Source organism: Salvia hispanica, chromosome 5 (genome assembly GCF_029641045.1).
Source record: "Salvia hispanica isolate PSC_SH4W2 chromosome 5, Shi_PSC_v1, whole genome shotgun sequence".
Lineage (NCBI taxonomy): Eukaryota > Viridiplantae > Streptophyta > Magnoliopsida > Lamiales > Lamiaceae > Salvia > Salvia hispanica.
The window spans coordinates 29,479,476-29,499,244 of NC_142696.1; the positions used below are offsets into that span (position 1 = coordinate 29,479,476).

The 19,769-nt window shown below is 38.6% G+C and overlaps 3 protein-coding genes and 1 long non-coding RNA gene across 5 annotated transcripts; 3 read left to right on the forward strand and 1 right to left on the reverse strand.

The window, feature by feature from the left end:
- Positions 1-366: 366 nt before the first annotated feature.
- Positions 367-3,202, forward strand: LOC125186736 (putative serine/threonine-protein kinase PBL17). Of its 2 annotated transcripts, none has more exons than XM_048083179.2 (6): positions 367-712; positions 1,194-1,501; positions 1,881-2,016; positions 2,157-2,293; positions 2,416-2,551; positions 2,660-3,202. In XM_048083179.2, the coding sequence occupies exons 1-6, from the start codon at positions 640-642 to the stop codon at positions 3,046-3,048; spliced, it is 1,179 nt and encodes a 392-aa protein (XP_047939136.1). In that variant the 5' UTR covers positions 367-639; the 3' UTR covers positions 3,049-3,202. The 2 variants fall into 2 exon arrangements, with proteins under 2 accessions (XP_047939136.1, XP_047939137.1); XM_048083180.2 differs by having other exon boundaries at positions 369-712; positions 2,416-2,539.
- A 1,335-nt stretch (positions 3,203-4,537) lies between these two features.
- On the reverse strand, positions 4,538-6,243 carry LOC125187798 (uncharacterized). The gene is made up of 2 exons (XR_007170668.2): positions 6,071-6,243; positions 4,538-5,006 (listed from the first exon to the last, which is right to left on the reverse strand). It is a non-coding gene; the product is annotated as an uncharacterized LOC125187798 (long non-coding RNA).
- A 1,370-nt stretch (positions 6,244-7,613) lies between these two features.
- Positions 7,614-9,810, forward strand: LOC125187773 (pollen receptor-like kinase 1). Its single transcript, XM_048084405.2, has 2 exons — positions 7,614-8,328; positions 8,395-9,810. Exons 1-2 carry the CDS (start codon positions 7,677-7,679, stop codon positions 9,573-9,575), a joined length of 1,833 nt encoding a protein of 610 aa, XP_047940362.1. The 5' UTR covers positions 7,614-7,676; the 3' UTR covers positions 9,576-9,810.
- Positions 9,811-11,035: 1,225 nt separating this feature from the next.
- On the forward strand, positions 11,036-13,871 carry LOC125190940 (U-box domain-containing protein 52-like). The gene is made up of 7 exons (XM_048088365.2): positions 11,036-11,281; positions 11,357-11,478; positions 11,615-11,790; positions 11,869-11,902; positions 11,978-12,266; positions 12,338-12,439; positions 12,506-13,871. Exons 1-7 carry the CDS (start codon positions 11,090-11,092, stop codon positions 13,643-13,645), a joined length of 2,055 nt encoding a protein of 684 aa, XP_047944322.1. The 5' UTR covers positions 11,036-11,089; the 3' UTR covers positions 13,646-13,871.
- Positions 13,872-19,769: the final 5,898 nt, after the last annotated feature.

Consider the following 19,769-nt stretch of genomic DNA (forward strand, 5'->3'; position numbering starts at 1 on the left):
AGTAAAAAAGGTAATATATTTCTTTCTTTCTTCATTTTTTTATATCCTTACTACTTTGTCATTCTTTTATTTAATTTATTTAAATTATTTTATTTTAATTCTCTTGCTTAAAAAAGAGTCCAAAGCAGTAGTACAAAAAAGCGTGGTTTCGTAGGCAGAAATTTACAATGGTTTCAACTTCCAATGGGCCAATAAGAGAGGGTTATTTCAGTCATCTAACTCGGGTGCCATATCATCATCTATTTGGAATTTTTCTGCCAATCCAATCATATTTGAAATAATGATTCAAACAATAATTTTTGTACTATTATTTTTGACCGACTTTTACTTGATCCTTAAATTATTCCCTTGACATTATAAACAAAATAAGTTAAGACTTACGATCATAAGCGCACTTCCTACATCTCTGTCTCACTCACTCTTGCACTTAGATTTCATTTCATCACATTCCAAAATCGGAGTATATTCCGGCGACCCAGAACAGATTCCGGGGAACTTTCCCATCTGACTGTGCTGGAAATTGAGTGAAAAGTGAAAACCCACTGCATAAAATCCGAATCTTGGCTATTAGTCTTTCTTGTCTTAAACCGTTGAAAATTGAAATCCAAATGCAAAATTGGTGAAAGCGTGATTAGAAAAATGGGTTCTTGTCTCAGTGTTGAAGGAGAAGAACATCAGCAGAGAGAGAGCAATTCTTCTTGTGGAAAACCCGGTACGATTTTAACACACTTGCATTCTTTCTCATATTTGTTGTTTGTAAAGTTATGCCTTTGATTTGAGATTCTTACTTATCATCACCTCTGTTTGTGTGTATTGAATGAAGTGTGCATTCTCTTTTTGGCAACAGTTTTGTGTATTAATTAGGCTCAAGTTTTGCTTTGGTTTGAATTAAAGATTGCATTTTGGTATCGGTAACATTGCATTGCATCTTAACCTGCTTCTTGCAAGGATAGCTTTGTGTACTTATTCAATGCTAATACAAGAAAATGGACATAGAAGCAACAATATCTGCAAATGGTTTGCTATAGAAAAAGCAGTTTTCTTGACTTGTTTGATGTTTTATTTATGGCAAGTGAATTGAGTAAATGCATATTCTTGTTATGTAATCATGTATCCCAAACAACTGCTGATTCATATATATACAAGTATGGTTTTATGATGGCTGTGTGGACTTGTTCTGTAATCGTTTATAGGTAGCAATGGTGGCTCCAAATCTCCGGTGAAATCGGGCTCTGTGAGTTCAAACACATTCGTGATCATCCCTAAAAATGTGAAGGATCTGCGTATAAGCCCTGGCAACGGCGATCTTGATATCTTCACGTATGAGGAGATGAAGCTGGCCACAAAGCATTTCAGGCCAGATCAGGTTCTCGGTGAGGGTGGATTTGGTATTGTCTACAAAGGAGTTATAGATGAGAGCGTGAGGCCTGGATACAAGACGACTCAGATTGCTGTTAAAGTGCTTGATCCTGAAAGTCTACAGGGCGACCGAGAATGGCTGGTGAGTTTTTTCCCGGGCAAGATTAACTTTATGCTCAGCAATTGATGGAATTTCATCCTGGAGAAAACTTTCATACCTTCACTAAATTGTCAAGTGATAATTTATCAAAAAAAGTGCACTGTTATGATAGCATTGTGCCTTTCTCATCCTTCTAATTGAAAGATATGTTGCTTGAATTGTTCTAGTTTGTCGAGTTTGAGTTGCATATTTGACTGCATAAATAATGTTTGTCAAGAAAGTGACTGTATGTTGCACCTCATCTCACCTGTTTAAAGACAGTTTTGCTGCCTTGAATTTCAAAAATCTGTTCACTGAAACTCTTTTCAAATTAATTAATCAAAATCTAGTTATCGCTGAATGTTGAGGTTGTCGTTTGCAGGCAGAAGTAAACTATTTAGGCCAACTCCGACATCCTAATCTGGTGAAACTTATTGGCTACAGCTGTGAGGATGACCATAGGCTTTTGGTCTATGAATATATGGCATCTGGGAGCCTCGAGAAACACCTTTTCTTCAGTAAGTGGTATTATTGGAAAATTGTTTCAGCCGAGAGTGACTTGCTTTCTTATGCTCATTTACTCATGTACCAATCACCTGGTTTAGCGTAGTTCTATGATTGAGTATACTTATAGTGTTTCTGTTGTTTTTGCTTGTAGGGGTTCGAGCCACGTTAACATGGCATAGAAGACTAAAAATTGCTTTGGATACTGCAAGAGGCCTTGCTTTTCTTCATGGTGTTGAAAAACCTATCATTTACAGGGATTTCAAGACTTCAAACATTTTGTTAGATGAGGTTAGTATTTGGATGGAATTTTAGTAGTGAATCCCATAGTTTTTGCAATGTCTACTAGTTTTATACAAAACTTTGTCATCACCATCAATCGTTCGATGGCTGAAAGTTTATAACAAACACAGGATTTCAATGCAAAGCTTTCTGATTTCGGGCTGGCAAGGGTTGGGCCAACGGGAGATCAAACTCATGTCTCAACACGGATTATGGGCACATACGGTTACGCTGCTCCTGAGTATGTCATGACCGGTGAGTCTGATGGTACGATTCGCGCATAGATTGCTCTTTGATATAAATCTTAAGACGAGTTGTGGCTCAACTAAATTTTATGATTAGTGACTTAATGATCATCCATTTATAAATTGTTAGGACATTTGACAGCAAGAAGTGATATCTATGGGTTTGGAGTTGTTCTGCTCGAGATGCTTATAGGAAGACGCGCAATGGACAAGAGCAGGCCAAGCCGAGAGCATAATCTTGTGGAGTGGGCTCGCCCGCTCCTCAACCACAGTAAGAAGCTTTCAAGAATACTGGATCCTAGAATCGAGGGGCAATACTCCACCAGGATTCTCATGAAAGTGGCGAATCTAGCATACCAATGTCTCAGCCAGAACCCGAAAGGAAGGCCCCTCATGAGTCAAGTCATTGAGATCCTGCAACCTCTCGTCACTCAAGAACTGAGCCCGACAGAAAGTGGTGGTAGTATAACCCTTTACGAAGTCCAAAAGGACACGCCTCGGAATCCCAACGGAGGGTAAGAAACGGCCAAGAAAGTCAGAGCGGAAGATTTTGACTGTTGAAACCTGTAGTTTTTTCACAAGTCATGAACATTGTAACTCTTTAATGATGGAAGTAAGCAAGGCAAGTGTTTATATATCCAAAATAAAAATGAAAGGAAAGAATTTTGGCACACTTTGGAAACCATTTACAGGAGTTGTCTGGATGATTTATCACATGCACGAATTTTACTTGGCCATGTTATTCACCTAGATGATTTAATAAGATGAAAAATTAGAATGGTCAAAATAACAAAAGCAAATCCAAAATTAAGTGATTTACCTTAGCATATCTATCAAAGTAGAGTGCTTATTTTCAATTTCTATAAGGTGCTTCCTAATTAATGTGATCTCCTTTACTGTTTGTGCTCATCACCCATGAATAGTTTGTGAAAATGTTTCTGTTTTTTCATGCAATTTAGCCAAGTATCATTGTTCTTCAATCCTGACTTCATTTGAGTTCACGAAACTTTGTTTTGATGCTTTCAGTGAGAAGATGAGAAACATACTATTAATAATCCGGCTTGTCATCCACTTGTAATAGTACATATTTATATTACTAATACTGAATTAAATTTCATGCTTTCACATCTCTTGATAACAGAATTTGCGGATTGTTGAGGTTGCTCAATACAAGTACTTCTAGAAGAGAGAGGAACCTTTTTGTCATAGTCATTCTGTTACCAAATTTCATCAAACCATTATGTCACATTCAGTCATCTCTATAGGATGTTTCTGCAGGAGGTGCAAACAAAAACATTATACTCCCTTCTTTCTGAAAGGTAGTTGAGTCATATTCCTTTTTAGGTTGTCCCGTTGAGTCATTTCATTTTTTGGCAAAAATTTTATTTGTCTTATGCTTTACTTGCTCTTGATCTCTCTTACTTTATTCCCTCTCTTACTTTGCTCTCTCATTTTTCACTTTTAACACATTAATTTTTTAATTCTGTGTCCAAAAGAAATGCCTCAACTACTTTAGGACGGAGGGAATATAAAACACATGTGATAAAGATCATAAAGGGGAGGTAACTTCTGGATATTGAGATTATACAACAGGTTGTCTATATTACTAGTATTACATTTCATTGATATGCATAATAAGAATGTTACACAAGTGAGGAGTAGGATTTACACAAGTGCAATTTAATACTCCATGCGCTCTTTCGTAGTTGTCACTGAGTCATTTTTCAATTGGGTAAGTTTCTTTATAGATGGGTCATTTTCATTTAGGCTCCGTTTGGTATGTGGAATTGGAATTGAATTGGAATTGGAATTGTATAGAATTGAATTGCAATTCAATTCCAAATCCTTTGTTTGGTATAATTAAAGAATTGACATAGAATTATAATTCAATTCCAAATCCTTTGTTTGGTATAACATTATTGATATAGAATTTTATTATAATTTCAAAACCTTTGTTTGATATTTCAAATAATTGATATTGATTTAGAATTGGTACGCACACACAACATTGACCAGCAAACAAACTGAAACTTCTATAATTAAACCAGAATATGTGGAGTAAACTACATACAAAGCATTCACACATGTTTGATAAAACTTCCAACTTTGTTTTTTCTTCTTAGTTGGAGAATAGTTGGAAAATAAACAGAAAATTACAAATTGCTAATGGTGTGTAAGTATGTGTTAAACATATCCACAAAATGTCCATCTTAGCCTTAGACATTGAGAAGCCCAACTTGATTCCTCTTTATCTTTAACTTACAAATATTGACTGCTCCATGAAAGTATGTATGAATGCATTCATACTTAACTGCCCCCAGTCCATAATCTGCACCATATTCATCATGTTTTGATCATCCTGCTTGATGTGTTTTTGCACCTTGCCCGTCAGCACGATCTTGAGAGAAAAGAGTATATATATCTTCCCTATTCTCTATCACAATTTTTCTCCTATAAGGTCCAATTTTTGAATTTGCCTTCAAAACAATAATAAGCATATTTAATCACAATATAAATCATGTATCCGCAACTGTACATCAAGAAATATTACATCAAGAAATATAACATTTCTAAAAGGAATGGATTTCATTCTTTGATACCAAAATATATTTGGACACTAAAAGTAAGTTGAGCTACTTACTGAACAAAACTTAAACAGCAAAGGCAGGTTATAGCATTTCAAGTTTCAACCACAGGTAATGATACTCAAACTATTTTAGGCATTTGAACTTGCTAGTTGCTACTATAACTACAACACTTACCATACCAAACAAACTTCACGTAATCATTTCTAGTCATATAATGCATGTGAAGGGTTCATGATCTCTACAAAACAACTAGAGATAACAATAACAATGGGCTGCTACAAATTAAGTTATAACTAGAGACTCTTATCTTATTGTTCAAAAATCACAAATGATATAAGCAAATAAGTCACCATTAAAGACACCCAAACAAAGACCAGCACAACAATCAAATTCATTTTAATTTTAGATATAATCTGTAATGTAAACTTAAACTCATTTTTTGAACAGGAAAAGAGCAGCAGCAAAGGGATAACAATAACAGAGTAATAGCTACTGATCTTTAACCATTTCAAAATAAAGCTTGGGCAGAGTGCTGTACAAATCCTCTATATGCTGCTAGACTAGAAATAGCAAAGAATATTGGTTTGGGAAGATGGTTTTTGGGTTTTGTTAGATTAGTGGTGATGGATTTTGTTGGATTAGGACATTGGTTTGGAAAGATGGTTTTTGCAATTTTGCAGTTTCTGGAGGTGAGACGAAGGAAAGTGGGAGTGAGTAAGTAACATTACTTTCAAAGCATGTGGCAATCAAATTATAGCTAACAAAACACTCGAACCCTCAAATCCCAAGCAATTAAACAAATAAACTCTAGCTAACAACTACAATCAATTTGAATAAAAAAAATTGACAAATCTGCAAAAATGGAGATTTAAAAAAATTGGCAAAATTGAAACAAAATCAAGCACAACACAGGATGGTATTAAGAAGAACAAATTTTCGATGACGAATAATACCTGATTGATTGTTGTGAGATGAAGGACGCTCTCCAGAGAACGAGAGATTAGGGTTTCCGTCGCGCAGAGAGAGAGAAAGAGAAAGAGAGAGAGCGTGAATGGGAGAGTGAAATTGGATTGACCCGTTTTTTTGTTTTGACCCGGTTAGGATCCGCGAATTTATAATTTGACCCGCGAAATTGAGATGTTGGATTTGGAATTCTTCATCTAAAAGTTTGGAATTGAATACATGGAATTCAAAATTTTGGAATTACAATTCAATTTCAAATCCACATTTTTTTCTAGTACCAAACAACAAAATTGGAATTGGAGCCTCCAATTCCAATTCCATGAGTTGAATTCCATGTACCAAACACAGCCTTATGGTAATTAACTCAACTTTTTTTCCTACTTCATTCTCTATCTTACTATAGTATCTGTGTTTTTTTCTCTATTATACCGTATCTATTTTATCACCTGCCGATTTAACACACTACACATTCATTTGTTAAACTTCATGCCAAAAAAAAACGTCTCAACAATAAAGGAACGGAGCGAGTAGCATACTGTTAAGAAGAAAATTTATTACGATTAGCCCGGTGGATAATTTGTAAATATATATCACTGGCCAAATAAAAATAACACCAAAGATGGTCTACACACTGCGTGATGAGTACTGCGTGATGAGTGAACATATTGGATGGCAATAAAACTTTGCATGTGGATACTGAGGGTGAGGGAGCATTTATAGTATAATACTCCGTATTTGAATTTTGTGAATAATTAATGTTCCATGTAGATGTAGTATTATACTTTACTATTGATTTGTAATGCTATATTTTTTACGATTTTATGTAATGATATAATTTTTAATTTAATTTAATTAATTTATAATCTCAAATCTATATTTCAAAATATCTTAGTCCATTGCATGGATGTGATACTAGTAATTAATCCATCCGTCCACCAATACAAGGTTAATTTGGCCAGACACATATTTTAAGAAATGTAGTAAAATGTGAGTGGAAAAATTTAGTGAAATGTTGATCCTACTTTTATATGGAGTATTAGTTTTATAATGAAATGTGAGTAAAATAAAGTTAATGGAAAAAGTAGTACAAAAACAAATGAGATACTAGGTGGATGGATGAAAATGACAAAATGTGACACTTATTGATGGAAGGGAGGGTAAAAATGATCTTAGCTTATCACAAGCCATATATATTTCCCGTTACTGAAATTGAATTTTACTACTAGGACATTTTTGTGACAGCTGGGCTTCCTAATGCAATTGTATTTGAGCTGAGTCCCTAGATAGATGTAGGAGATGAAAGGAAAAAAAAAAGATTTGAAGTGAATATCGAACGAAGAAGCGCATGAATCTGATGCAAAAAGGCGGCAGATATATCGGCATGAAGCAGCGGACACAATGGTTAGTCACAAAAGAAAACAAAAGTATTACTAAAATTAATGATTTGGCAGAGTCACTCTGCCACACACATTTCTCCTTCCTTTCTCCTCCCCTTCCCACCCACCCCCCACCGTCGCCGGCAGGCCCTCCTGCCGTCGGCCTCGCGCCACCCCAAAGTGAGCGCCCCACCCCTCCCCACGCTCCTACGCCATTACAATGGCTAGGACACCAATCACTCCATATGCAATCTTCCTTTTCCTCTTCCTCTTCCGTCCCTCCTCCGCCCAGACGGAGCTCGACGCGCTCCTCAAATTCAAGGCCTCCATCACCAACAACGCCGTCGCCCTGTCCGACTGGGCCCCACCCCTCCCGCCATGCACCGCCAGCACCGCCAATTGGGTCGGCCTTCTCTGCGAGAACGGCGCCGTCGCCGCCCTCTACCTCCAGAGATTGGGCTTGGAAGGCGCGATCGACGTCGAAGCCCTCGCGCAGCTGCCCAATTTGAAGGTCCTCAGCTTCACCGGCAACAGCTTCGCCGGCCCTCTCCCTAATCTAGCTCTGCTCCCCAATGTCAGAGCCGTTTCCTTCTCGAGTAATAAGATGTCCGGCGCTATTCCGGCGAATGCGTTTCAAGGCATGACGGCGCTGGCGCAGCTTGATTTGGATGACAACGTGTTCTCCGGCGAGATTCCGGCGTCCCTGGCCGGTCTGCCCGCGCTGCAGGAGCTGATGCTGCAGAACAATATGTTCCAAGGCGGATTACCTCCGTTCGGAGAGGGTCAATTGTTGAACTTCAGCGTCGCCAACAACGACCTCTCCGGCGAGATTCCTTCCGGCCTCAGCCATTTGGAAGCTTCTGCTTTTTTAGGTTAATCAATTTTTTTAAAATTTTCAATTTTTTTTTTTTTCCTATTGAAAAATAAGTACTATACAGGAAATAAGGATCTATGCGGAAACCCGTTGTTGCGGTGCCCGCACCACCCGCTCCGGCTCTCTATTGGAACAATTGTCATGATGTTACTCGTCGTCGCCGCGGCTGTGGTGGCTCTGGTAGTGGTTATAGTCATCCTCTGCCGCCGGAGAGCCGCGCCGCGGCAGAACCAAGACGAGATAGCGAAGGCCGCTGTCCTCGTCGCCCACTCCACCGCCGATCCGGTATCTGATCCGGAGCGCGGGGAGTGCGCGGCCACGGCCTCTCAGCCGAATGTGAGAATGACGTTTCTCAGAGAGGATAGAGATGTATTTGATATGACGGATTTGCTCAAAGCATCTGCTGAGATACTTGGAAGCGGGCTATTCGGGTCAACCTACAAGGCCGCTCTGAGTGAGCGGCAGATAGTGGTGGTGAAGCGGTACCGCCACATGGGCAACGTCAGCAGGCAGGACTTTCAGGAGCACATGCGCCGCCTCGGGCGCCTCAACCATGCTAACGTCGTGCCACTTGTCGCCTTCTACTACCGGCGGGAGGAGAAGCTCCTCGTCTACGACTACATCGACAAGACCAGCCTCGCAGCCGTCCTCCACGGCAACCGCTCCCGCCCCGGCCGCAAAGTCCTCGACTGGCCGGCGCGGCTGAGCATCACAAAAGGGATAGCCCGAGGGCTCCTCTACCTCCACAACGACCTCCCGAGCCTCACGGCCGCCCACGGCCACCTGAAATCGTCGAACGTGATCCTCGATTCCGAGCAGACGCCGCTGCTAACGGACTACGGCCTGGTCCCGATCGTGAACCAGGAGCACGCCGAGCAGCACATGATCTCGTACAAGTCGCCCGAGTACAAGCACACGGGCCGCATCACGAAAAAAACCGACGTGTGGAGCCTCGGGATCCTCATCCTCGAGATCCTCACGGGGCGCTTCCCCTCGGACTTCCTCAAGCCGAAGAAGGACGCGCCGGACGCGGACGCGGCCACGTGGGTGGAGTCGGTGGCAAGAGACGAGCCCGACGTGTTCGACACGGACATGGCCGCGGAGGCCGAGTGCGAGGCGGAGATGGTGAAGCTGCTGAGGATTGGGTTTGCGTGTTGCAAGGCGGAGGTGGAAGAGAGGCCGGACATTAAAGAGGCGGTGCAACAGATTGAGGAGGTCAAGGAGAGACAAACGGTTTCAATTTAGAGCAGAGAAACTAGCTTGAATCGTCAAGATTTATCTTTAGATTTAGTGTGTTGAGACTTAAGACCATATATATGCTTGTTTTGCATCTTGATGATTTTGGGTTTTCTTTTTTTTTTTTTTCTATCCTTTGAGTTGATCATAGTCTGAGAATGGTTTGGTAGAAGCAGCTGACTCTTAGAAAACCAGCTCATTGTAATTACCCTACGTTTATATCAAGTGGGATTCTTGCACTTCAGATTGTTAGTTACATAAATATCTACGTAACCAAACACATTACATATTTAATCTCGAGATACAATCTTGCAAACCGAACACTCCCGTATTATACTATGTTCGAATGTCACTTCAAATCACGCGATTGATTTCAACTGCCGTCAAATTTAGAGGGATAAATTAATTTGAACTTTTTTAAAACGATTGGTTCAGAGATTAGCCGCACTTTATTAGCCAGCGTGATCACTTTTTCTAAGCCAATGGTAATTTGATTTACGTAGTCCCGTTTTTGGTTGGTTTTATTTCTTCATGCGTGAAGAGACACAAAATAATTTGGGACGAAGCTAAAGTTTTTGGTTGGTTTTATTTCTTCATGGCGTGAAGAGACACAAAATAATTTGGGACGAACCTAAAATCTAAGTAGCCTGTTGAATATAGAAATCTAAGCCCATTTTTGGTGATCATTCAAGATACTCGTATAAGTTTCTCTTCTAAAAGGGAGCCAACTGCAATGAATTGACGTGCTTTATATTCCATGTCCTGATATCCTTTAATGTCAGATAATTTATGCTTAATCCTTTTGGTCTCAAGGTTATGATATACTTCCTCTATTCCACTTTAAGTGGAGCATTTCTTTTTCAGCCACAAGATTTTATATAATATTATTTTGTGAGATAAGTGGAAAGAATAAAGTAAAAGTGAGAAAAAAATATAGAGAATGATGTTACTATTTTTAAAAATGTGTCATTTAAAGTGAGACATCCAAAAAAAATGTCGGAGAGAGTAATTTTCTCATTTGCATGCTCTGTTTGCCACTAAATCTCAATACATAGTGACTGAACTCATACTAACACGACTTCTATTCTTTCTCAATCGGCTTCAAATTTTAATAAATGAGCTTTTTATCTTCTATTTCTAATGCATAATAATTTGATATTAAAAATAATTTGAAATGTAATATATTGTGACATGCATCACAAGTGAGATACTAGTATTAATTAAATTTTAGGTGAATTTGAATTGTTGATTAGTATTTCAAAGATGTGATGTGATAAAATAGGATAATAGATAACAAACATATAACAGGGCTAGAGAATTACGCTCTATCTATCACTACTTAACATTTTGAAAAGAAGAAGAGATGGCAGCCCATATTATCAGGGAAAGGGAAGGAACAAGTAATTAATAAAATAATTCCAAGCAATATGGATTTCATTTGAGAGTTTGGTGCGGTCAATGAATCTGAAACAAGATTCATTGACTGAAACCAACTCGATCTTGTAAACATTTTTGGGTGTGAAATGACAGGCCAAAGAGAGAAGGTTGCAGTAGCCATAGACAAAGACAAAGGGAGCCAAGCTGCATTGAAATGGGCCGTCGATAATCTGTTGGGCAAAGGCAAAAGTGTTAACCTTGTTCACGTCAAACTCAAGGCCAATGAATCCACCAAAGAAGTCTTCCTTCCTTTCCGTTGCTTTTGCACTCGCAAAAACGTACGAACCCCCCTCACCTTCTTCTTCTCCGTATTAGTACTATTATAATATCGATCAACTACTCTCTCGTACCAGATTCAAGTGAATGAAGTGATAATACAAGACTCGGACGTGGCAAAGGCCGTGAGCGACTACATTAAGATCAACTCAATCGAGACACTGGTGATGGGTTCCTCGCCCAAGAATGGCTTTGTCAGGTAACACAAGATTACTATTATTACTATTATTATGTTATAGAGGAGCTAGTTGTATTAGTTTGTTGTCATTGCCATAGTATTGCATTGTAGTACTATATAAGTGAAGAAGGGCTACTTACAAATTCTTTGGCAGAAGATTCAAGACTGTTGATATTCCAGGCAACGTCATGAAAATGGCGCCAGAGTACTGCACTGTTTACGCGATCTCCAAAGGGAAGGTGGCATCCTGTAGATCTACCTCGATTCCCAACCAAAGAGAGCATGAGCGCGAGCGAGAGAGTTCAGTTCATAACTCATTCAATGGAGGCCGAGGTCTGTTTTAACTATCGGCACTTGTACACGTGTTAGTGTTAGTGTTACTGAATCCCCGGGTTTTTCATATCTATGTAGCCAAGCCATCAATGGAGGAAACAGATTCAATCAGGTAGGGCGAGTCACCTAATAATATACTCCTACTACTTTTTATACACCATCCGATTAAAGAATATTGGATAAACAGGTCGGCCTTCACCAGAGACAAAGCTAAGCGGTCGTATGGAGAGTTTTCAATGGGTGAGAGCGACATATCATTTGTGGGGACAGCCAGGCCAAGCACTGACCGCATATTCGATCATGATCCGTTCATTCCAGCTCGTCTCTCCAGCAGCTCCGACCAAGATAGCCGTTTGAGTTTTGGATCTCCATTCTCCAATCCTAGATCATCTGATGCTACCACTAACAGTTTTGGAGTATACTCATCCACCTCCCAGGAAAGTGGAAACTTTTCGTGGTCGGGCTCCCAAACCATGGTAACAACACAACACGAAACACTGCAAATAAATGTATATATATTGCAATCAAATCATTTTCTTGATAACAGGACGATGTCGAAGCAGAGATGAGAAGGCTGAAGCAGGAGCTCAAACAGACCATGGACATGTACAGCACAGCATGCAAAGAAGCACTCACAGCCAAACAGAAGGTACGTTTGTTATACTACAATTAACTGAACTAATTCAATATTTTCATCAAAAAATAATATCTCTAGGCACTCGAGCTTCATCGCTGGAAAGTAGAAGAAGAACAACGACTTGAGGAGGCACGCCAAGCTGAGGAAGCCGCATTAGCAATTGCAGAGAAGGAGAAACAAAAATGCAGGGCTGCTGTCGAGAAAGCAGAAGCCGCTCAGAGAATAGCTGAACTCGAAGCACAAAAAAGAATCAATGCCGAAATGAAGGCACTCAAAGAAGCAGAGGAGAAGAACAGAGTGCTCAATAAGTTTACACAAAATGATGTCCGATATCGCAAGTACAGCATTGAGGATATTGAATCAGCCACCGACTACTTTGCAGAATCTCGTAAAATTGGGGAAGGCGGATACGGGCCAGTCTACAAGAGCTGCCTAGATCATACACAAGTTGCAATAAAGGTTCTTCGCCCAGATGCAGCCCAGGGAAGATCACAGTTTCAGCAGGAAGTGGAAGTTCTAAGTTGCATTCGGCATCCTAACATGGTTCTCCTCCTAGGAGCATGTCCAGAGTATGGATGCCTTGTCTACGAGTACATGGCTAATGGAAGCTTAGACGATCGCCTATTTAGGCGAGGAAACACTCCAGTGATCCCTTGGCAACTCAGATTTCGTATTGCTGCTGAAATAGCCACCGGACTCCTTTTCCTCCATCAAGCAAAGCCAGAACCACTTGTACACAGAGATCTCAAACCAGGCAACATTTTGCTTGACCGCAACTTTGTGAGCAAGATCAGTGATGTTGGGCTGGCCAGACTTGTTCCTCCTTCAGTAGCAGATTCGGTTACACAATACCGAATGACATCAGCTGCGGGAACATTCTGCTACATAGACCCCGAATATCAACAGACTGGGATGCTTGGCATAAAATCAGACATATACTCACTTGGGGTTATGCTGCTTCAAATTGTAACTGCCAAACCCCCGATGGGATTGACTCACCACGTTGAAAAGTCGATTGAGAGGGGGACCTTCGCTCAGATGCTCGATCCACAAGTTCATGACTGGCCTGTTGAAGAGGCCATCATGTTTGCCAAGTTAGCACTCAAGTGCACCGAATTGAGGAGGAAGGACAGACCTGATCTTGGAACTGTGGTGTTACCCGAACTCAACAGATTCAGAATGCTTGCTGAGCAATCCATGCCCACCACCTATCACTAATTGCAATTGCAACATTGATTTGATCAACTAATTGGATGCATCCAAGACAGAAGCCATCTAACACATTTTTGTTGAAATCTTTTTTTGCATCAAACTCTGCCTTGGAGCTATATGTTAGTTGTCAGTCACGAACCATCTTCTTGTTATGAAATGTATAAATGTGTGATAGAAAACTTGACTGTCAGTATAAAATCATTCTTGTGACATAACCAAGTTTTGGTATTACTCCATTTATACATGAGATAATATTTCTTAGACTTTTGTGTATCAAATATAAGATGCTACGGTAAATAAAGCAAATGATTCAGATAAACATAACATACGAACGTAGTACGAGTAATTAAAATTAGCACATTACTCAGTGATGTTTACCACAAAATCACATAAAGTAGCTTATTACAATGTAAAGCTAAATTTTATAAATATACACCGAACTGCAGTTTGCCAGGGATAAAATCTTTACTTTCTATCAATCTCAAAATCTGAATAAGAGGAAATTCCTCTTAGATTTACTGCATGATTCATCGTCAGATGGAAAAAGAGTTTGTAACTAGAATAAATTAAAAGAGAATCTCAAATAAGATGCTTCTACAAATTATGTTTATGTCCATTCTACGGTTAATTTAATCATATCAGCGGATGCAGAAAATTTGTTTAATAGGGGGCTATATTGTGAATAATACTCGCTTTGTCCTTCATGGTCTTGAGCACTGGCAAGGCCCCCCAGCTATTTCAGTTATACCTATATATGTTATATGTACGCAATAATTACAAATGCTGAAGTAGTGCAGTTGTTGTAACCTGTCACTAGTAGAATTGGGCTGGATTCTATCCTCCCATCTAGCAATATGATTTTGAGTATATTTTTTATGCCTCTTTTGGACTTTAATTTCCCTACCAATTTTTTATAATCTTATTTTTTTTATGCCTCTTTTGGACTTTAATTTCTCTACCAATTTTATATAATCTTATAAATTTATTTATGCTGTAAACAATTTTTCATGTTAATTTTATCTAGTATAAACTTATTAGCTATTAATTTTGTATAAATAATTTTATTTATAATTATAAAAAATATAGAATAGAAGAAATTAATTCTTTAATTTTGTAAATATATAAGTACTACTACTACTATATATTATTGGTAAAACCAGTTTCAATAGTACTATCATCTTTATTATAAAAATATTATTCTTTAACTTTTTTCCGATGGTCGACGTTGTTACCGTATCTCTAAATTTTCTATTACTAATCCTCTAAGTATTCGTCTCATTATAATCTCTAGCGCGCAACACTCTACTACTTATGTCAGAGCTATTTCCGCATCGTTGACAAGGAAACACTACACAAATTTTAATATAGTAATTTGGGCCCCCAGGATTAAAATCCTGGCTCCGCCACTGGTATTGAGTGTATTGTTGTCCCTAAAAAAATTCGAAATAGTGAAAAAGTAGCTTAAATGGTATTAAGTCAAAGTTGACACTGTCTCAATAGATATTTTCAAAGTTTACGGACAAAAAATGGTAGTTTGACAAAATTGGCGGCCTAAAAAAATGTTTCCTCTATTGAATTACAACAACTAAACACTCCCAATATGTTAGGTACTCCCTCCGTTCCTTCATAGTTGAGTCATTTTTCCATTTCGAAAAGTTCCTTCATAGTTGAGTCATATCTATATATTGTAACTTTTTCTGTTTCTTACTTTACTCCATGTTACTTTATTCTCTCTACTTTATTCACTTTATACTTTATTCTCTCTACCTTTTTATTTCTCTTACTTTTTATCTATTTATTTAACACACCCAACATTTCTTTCTAAAATTCTGTGCTGAAAAGTTTTGCTTCAACTATGAAAAAACAGATGGAGTATCAATTACCTGAAAACCTTTCAATCTAACAACTCAAACTCAAATCAATAATTTTCAATAAATAAAAAAATCCTGTAAATTAAACTTTCTTATTATTAATTTCACCTAATAAAGTAAATATGAATAATTTTAGAAATACACATATTTTTATAATTAAATTAAAAAAAATAGACAAGAAAAAAACTAAAATCGCCAAGCAAAGTCTGAATTACTTAGAACATCTCCAATGCAAATAGGCCAGCCACTCTCTCTCCCTGCCACGTCAGCAACACTAAAAATCCATCTGCCACATCAGATTTAGGCCAGCCATAGACCAGCCGCAATAAAAATAATTCAAAATATACTACATTTACGGAATTAAAATTACGATTAAATTACCGAATTAAATTTACGAGACATATACGGGAAAATTCATTAATTTTATTTAAATAAAAAAAAGTACATTAACTAAAAATCAAAAAAATTACATAATGACGCTGGCCGATCGGCACGCCACAATGGCGGCCAGCGCATCGGCTAGCCCACGCCGAAATTTTGGCCGATTTCCCGTTGGCCTACTCCAATGGTTCGGCTAGCCGACCGGCTAGCGACGCGAATCGGCTAGCCGGTTGACTAGCCGGCATTGGAGATGCTCTTATTCTGAAGTATTTGCTTAGTTCTAGTGTAGGAAATTTTTAAATTAAAGAAGAATTCGTAGTTTTACTAAATAAGTTTTATAAGTACTAGCTAATTCACTAAACCTATGCAATTCTGTATATTTTAATCTGACAAATAATAAATGCACAATAAAAGAGGCTTGAATCATTCTGTATCAGTATATTCATGCTGTATATCATTATTATATTATTATATTATTTAATATTTAACAAGAGACCTGGTTTCCAACCAACTGAACTACTTTAACGACATATATTATTGTTTTAATATTAAATACTACTCCCTCTATTCCGGATAATTCGACTCACTTTGACCGGACATGGGTTTTAAGAAATGTAATGAAAAGTGAGTTGAACAAGTTAGTGGGATGTGGGTCATACTTTTATATATTAGTTTTATAATAAATTGAGAATATGAATGAATTAGTGGAATATGAGGTCCACTACCAAAAATGGCAAAAGTGAAATGGGTCAAAATTATTTGGGACGGACCGAAATGGAATACTGGGTCAAATTATCTAGGACGGATGGAGTATATAAGTAAAAGCAAAATTGATGGAGGGACGGGGCCCCCTGCCCCCAACGTGGCTTCGCCACTGTATAGAGTAATGCACATGGGTGCGTTTGATTGGTATGAGAGTATTGTGTATGATAGGGTAGTTTTATAGGGTTTTACATGATAGTGTTGATATATCTATATCTCAATCGGACGCTTGTTTAGGCTGATAGTGCAAATCAGATAACTTATTTGGTTTTTGGTTGGGGTCATACAAAACCATGATAGTAACACTGATTGAAAAATATGCCCTCACAAACATTTTGTATTGACCATTTTGTCCTTGGATTGAAACACAGTCTGTGTCGTGTAGGTCGGGATGATTTCGAAGACGACTAGCACCGTATCGCCATTCTTGATCAACCATTTGGTCTTCAAAAGATGGACAGATCTGGTGATGTTACCTTCCATATCATATGATAGATCGACCAGAAGTGGAGTGACTTCCCAACGTAGGTTCAGGGCCATCCTCGTGCTGCTGTCATTGGTGAATGCGAATATTGGAGGATTTGGACGGTTGCGTGAGATCACTGATGCCATCTGCCTGTGCCTGTGCCTTGTGTACACGAAGATAGCGTCAAGCCCAGATTCTTTGCTGCAACCAAAACAAAATCATGTAAACATGACTGAAAAAAAAGATTGCAAGTTGAAATGATGATCAGATATCTTCACTTAGGAATGGGGATTGAATTTGGCAGCAAACATACCCATTTTGCTCAGCAATTCAGTCTGACAACAATGCTTCGAGATTATGCTGTAACAGTACGTCTTGCATGTTCTCTTCGCGACTCCACAATTCCATCCGACTACTGGTCATCCGCAGCACAGAGAGAGCTTTCTGTCCGAATGGTCCAATAGCCGATTCTCCAGAGAGCATCATCAAACCAACACAAGGCAAACAATTACAGCCAACCCATGCTGAATCAATGGTGCTAGTCGAATTACAGCCAAAATAGGAACCAATCAGCCAAAAATCAGTCCAGCAAATGATGAATTGGTACACATGTTTAACAAAATGCTAGTTAAACACAAAATCGAAATAGCTGCTAATTCAATTAGAGCTACAAACACAAACACAAACCGAAGGTAAATAGCAGTTAACGCATAAACTCAAGGTCTTCTAACTTATTTAGAACAACAAGTTTCTACCTAACTGTCATAACACAAGTATAGGTATCCATGAAATCCATCAGAAAACCAACACAAGGCAATCAATTACAATATCATCAATGAACAAAAACCCTAGACACTCTGATTTCAACAGCCAAAAATTGGATACAATCAAACAATAGTCAGGAAATTTATGGTTGACTATTGCAATCCACACGAACAATTCACAAAGTCATCCACCCAACCAACGTAAACCCAGGCTCAATCATCGATTGTCGTCGATTTAAAGTTTCGAATCTTCGTACTGAAGGGACAAATTTCAATCGCATTGATTCTGGTTAAATTGCAAATTGGGGTACCTTAGGAACGTCCTCTTCACTAGCCATGGATAACCGTTTCAGAATCGAGCTTCACAACAGAGCTGAGCTTCCTACTTGGTTCAACCAAGCCGTGTCGAATTTAAGGGTGCAATCAATGAACCGGCATAAAGTTTGCAAATTGATTACAGTGAATTTCCGAAAATTGAGAAAACATAGTGAATTACCAACGATCGACGGCGGCGGTGGTGAACATTAACGTCGGCCGCTACAAGAGTTCGCCCAAATTGTGTATGAAATAGATGGAGAGAGGAGGAAGGGGAGGGGTGTTTTAGATGAGAGAAGCTAACACCGCAATCTGGATCGACGACATAAGAGGATATCACGGCCGGAAGCCTGGTTAGGCGTATATCAATTTTGCAGGGACCTATCTTAATTGCAGTCGGGTCACAGGAGTTATACCGGGTTCTTGAGGAATAATATCGTACCAATCAAAAACTAGATAGACCCTAGATAGCAGGCCATATCTATGGCTATCATACCAATCAAACGCCCCCAAGTGTATAGTCCTCTTTTTTTATGAATAAATAAATAGAATATCATCAGAGCTTATCGTTTACACCATACTTTCGGGCATACTTGATGCACTATTTTTTAGCACATAAATAAACCTGCAAGTATACAGAGTATATATAGTATAGCTAAAGGTCAGTACCGAGATATCGAACACGAGGAAGGCAAACACAAAGTGTCTATCCTCTATTAAGACTCAATTACTATTTGGAAGAACAGAAGGTTTTGGAAAACTTTGAAAGCAGAAAACAATAGAAGGCAATTAACAACTAAATGCGAATAAAATACAGAGACAATCGATAGAGATAAAGGAGTCCAAGGGATGTGCGTTCACAATTATGGTTATACAAATTCCAAATTACAATACCCTAGCACAGTTATTACTTTGATAGGACGAGTCGCCTAGCTTATGCTCATGCGATGCAAACGTTAATTACAATATTAGGGTTGTCAATCCTAACACGTAACTCCGAATAGCTCCTAAGACCCTTGAAAAGTCCTCACTCTCAATTAACAGTGCCGTTTTAAGGGAAGCTAACTGTAGCGTCTACTAAGTGAATCTAACTCGCTAGAACTCTCTCACAGTTATGAAGCAAGCTATATTAAATCATACACAATTGTGTCACTCAATCATGTAGCATCAGAACTACTTAGGGAAGAAACAAAGTAAAAACAAAACGGATATTAAATAGAAAAATGAATTGTATAACCAAAGTCATTACTAACACATCCCTAGAATCCTATGAGTTTAGTTACGCATGATGAAATAAGCTAAACACATAGATTGAAGGGAAGACAATTTGAACATAAAACTAAAGCAATTAAAACCCATAGGTTGAATCCTTGTCGTTCTTGATGTTCTTGAAATCCTTCTCCAACTTCTTGCACAAGTAAAGTACTCTAGCTCTTGATCTCTATGAGTTATTTTGCAAGTAGAAGCTCTCTCTTTTTGATGAATCTTGAGGTCTTATTTATAAGGGGAAAGCCAATTCTTGTTGTAGAAGGAAAATATCTTCAAAATATGGTCAATCTTGGAGCAAATCT

Excerpts from the sequence above, each read along its gene's own strand:
- LOC125190940 (XM_048088365.2), top strand. The coding sequence starts at position 11,090 with ATGACAGGCCAAAGAGAGAAGGTTGCAGTAGCCATAGACAAAGACAAA. Across the intron at positions 11,282-11,356 it reads GCTTTTGCACTCGCAAAAAC|ATTCAAGTGAATGAAGTGAT; the intron begins GTACGAACCCCC and ends CTCTCGTACCAG. Across the intron at positions 11,479-11,614 it reads CCCAAGAATGGCTTTGTCAG|ATTCAAGACTGTTGATATTC; the intron begins GTAACACAAGAT and ends CTTTGGCAGAAG.
- LOC125187773 (XM_048084405.2), top strand. The coding sequence starts at position 7,677 with ATGGCTAGGACACCAATCACTCCATATGCAATCTTCCTTTTCCTCTTC. Across the intron at positions 8,329-8,394 it reads GGAAGCTTCTGCTTTTTTAG|GAAATAAGGATCTATGCGGA; the intron begins GTTAATCAATTT and ends AGTACTATACAG.
- LOC125186736 (XM_048083179.2), top strand. The coding sequence starts at position 640 with ATGGGTTCTTGTCTCAGTGTTGAAGGAGAAGAACATCAGCAGAGAGAG. Across the intron at positions 713-1,193 it reads TTCTTCTTGTGGAAAACCCG|GTAGCAATGGTGGCTCCAAA; the intron begins GTACGATTTTAA and ends AATCGTTTATAG. Across the intron at positions 1,502-1,880 it reads AGGGCGACCGAGAATGGCTG|GCAGAAGTAAACTATTTAGG; the intron begins GTGAGTTTTTTC and ends TGTCGTTTGCAG.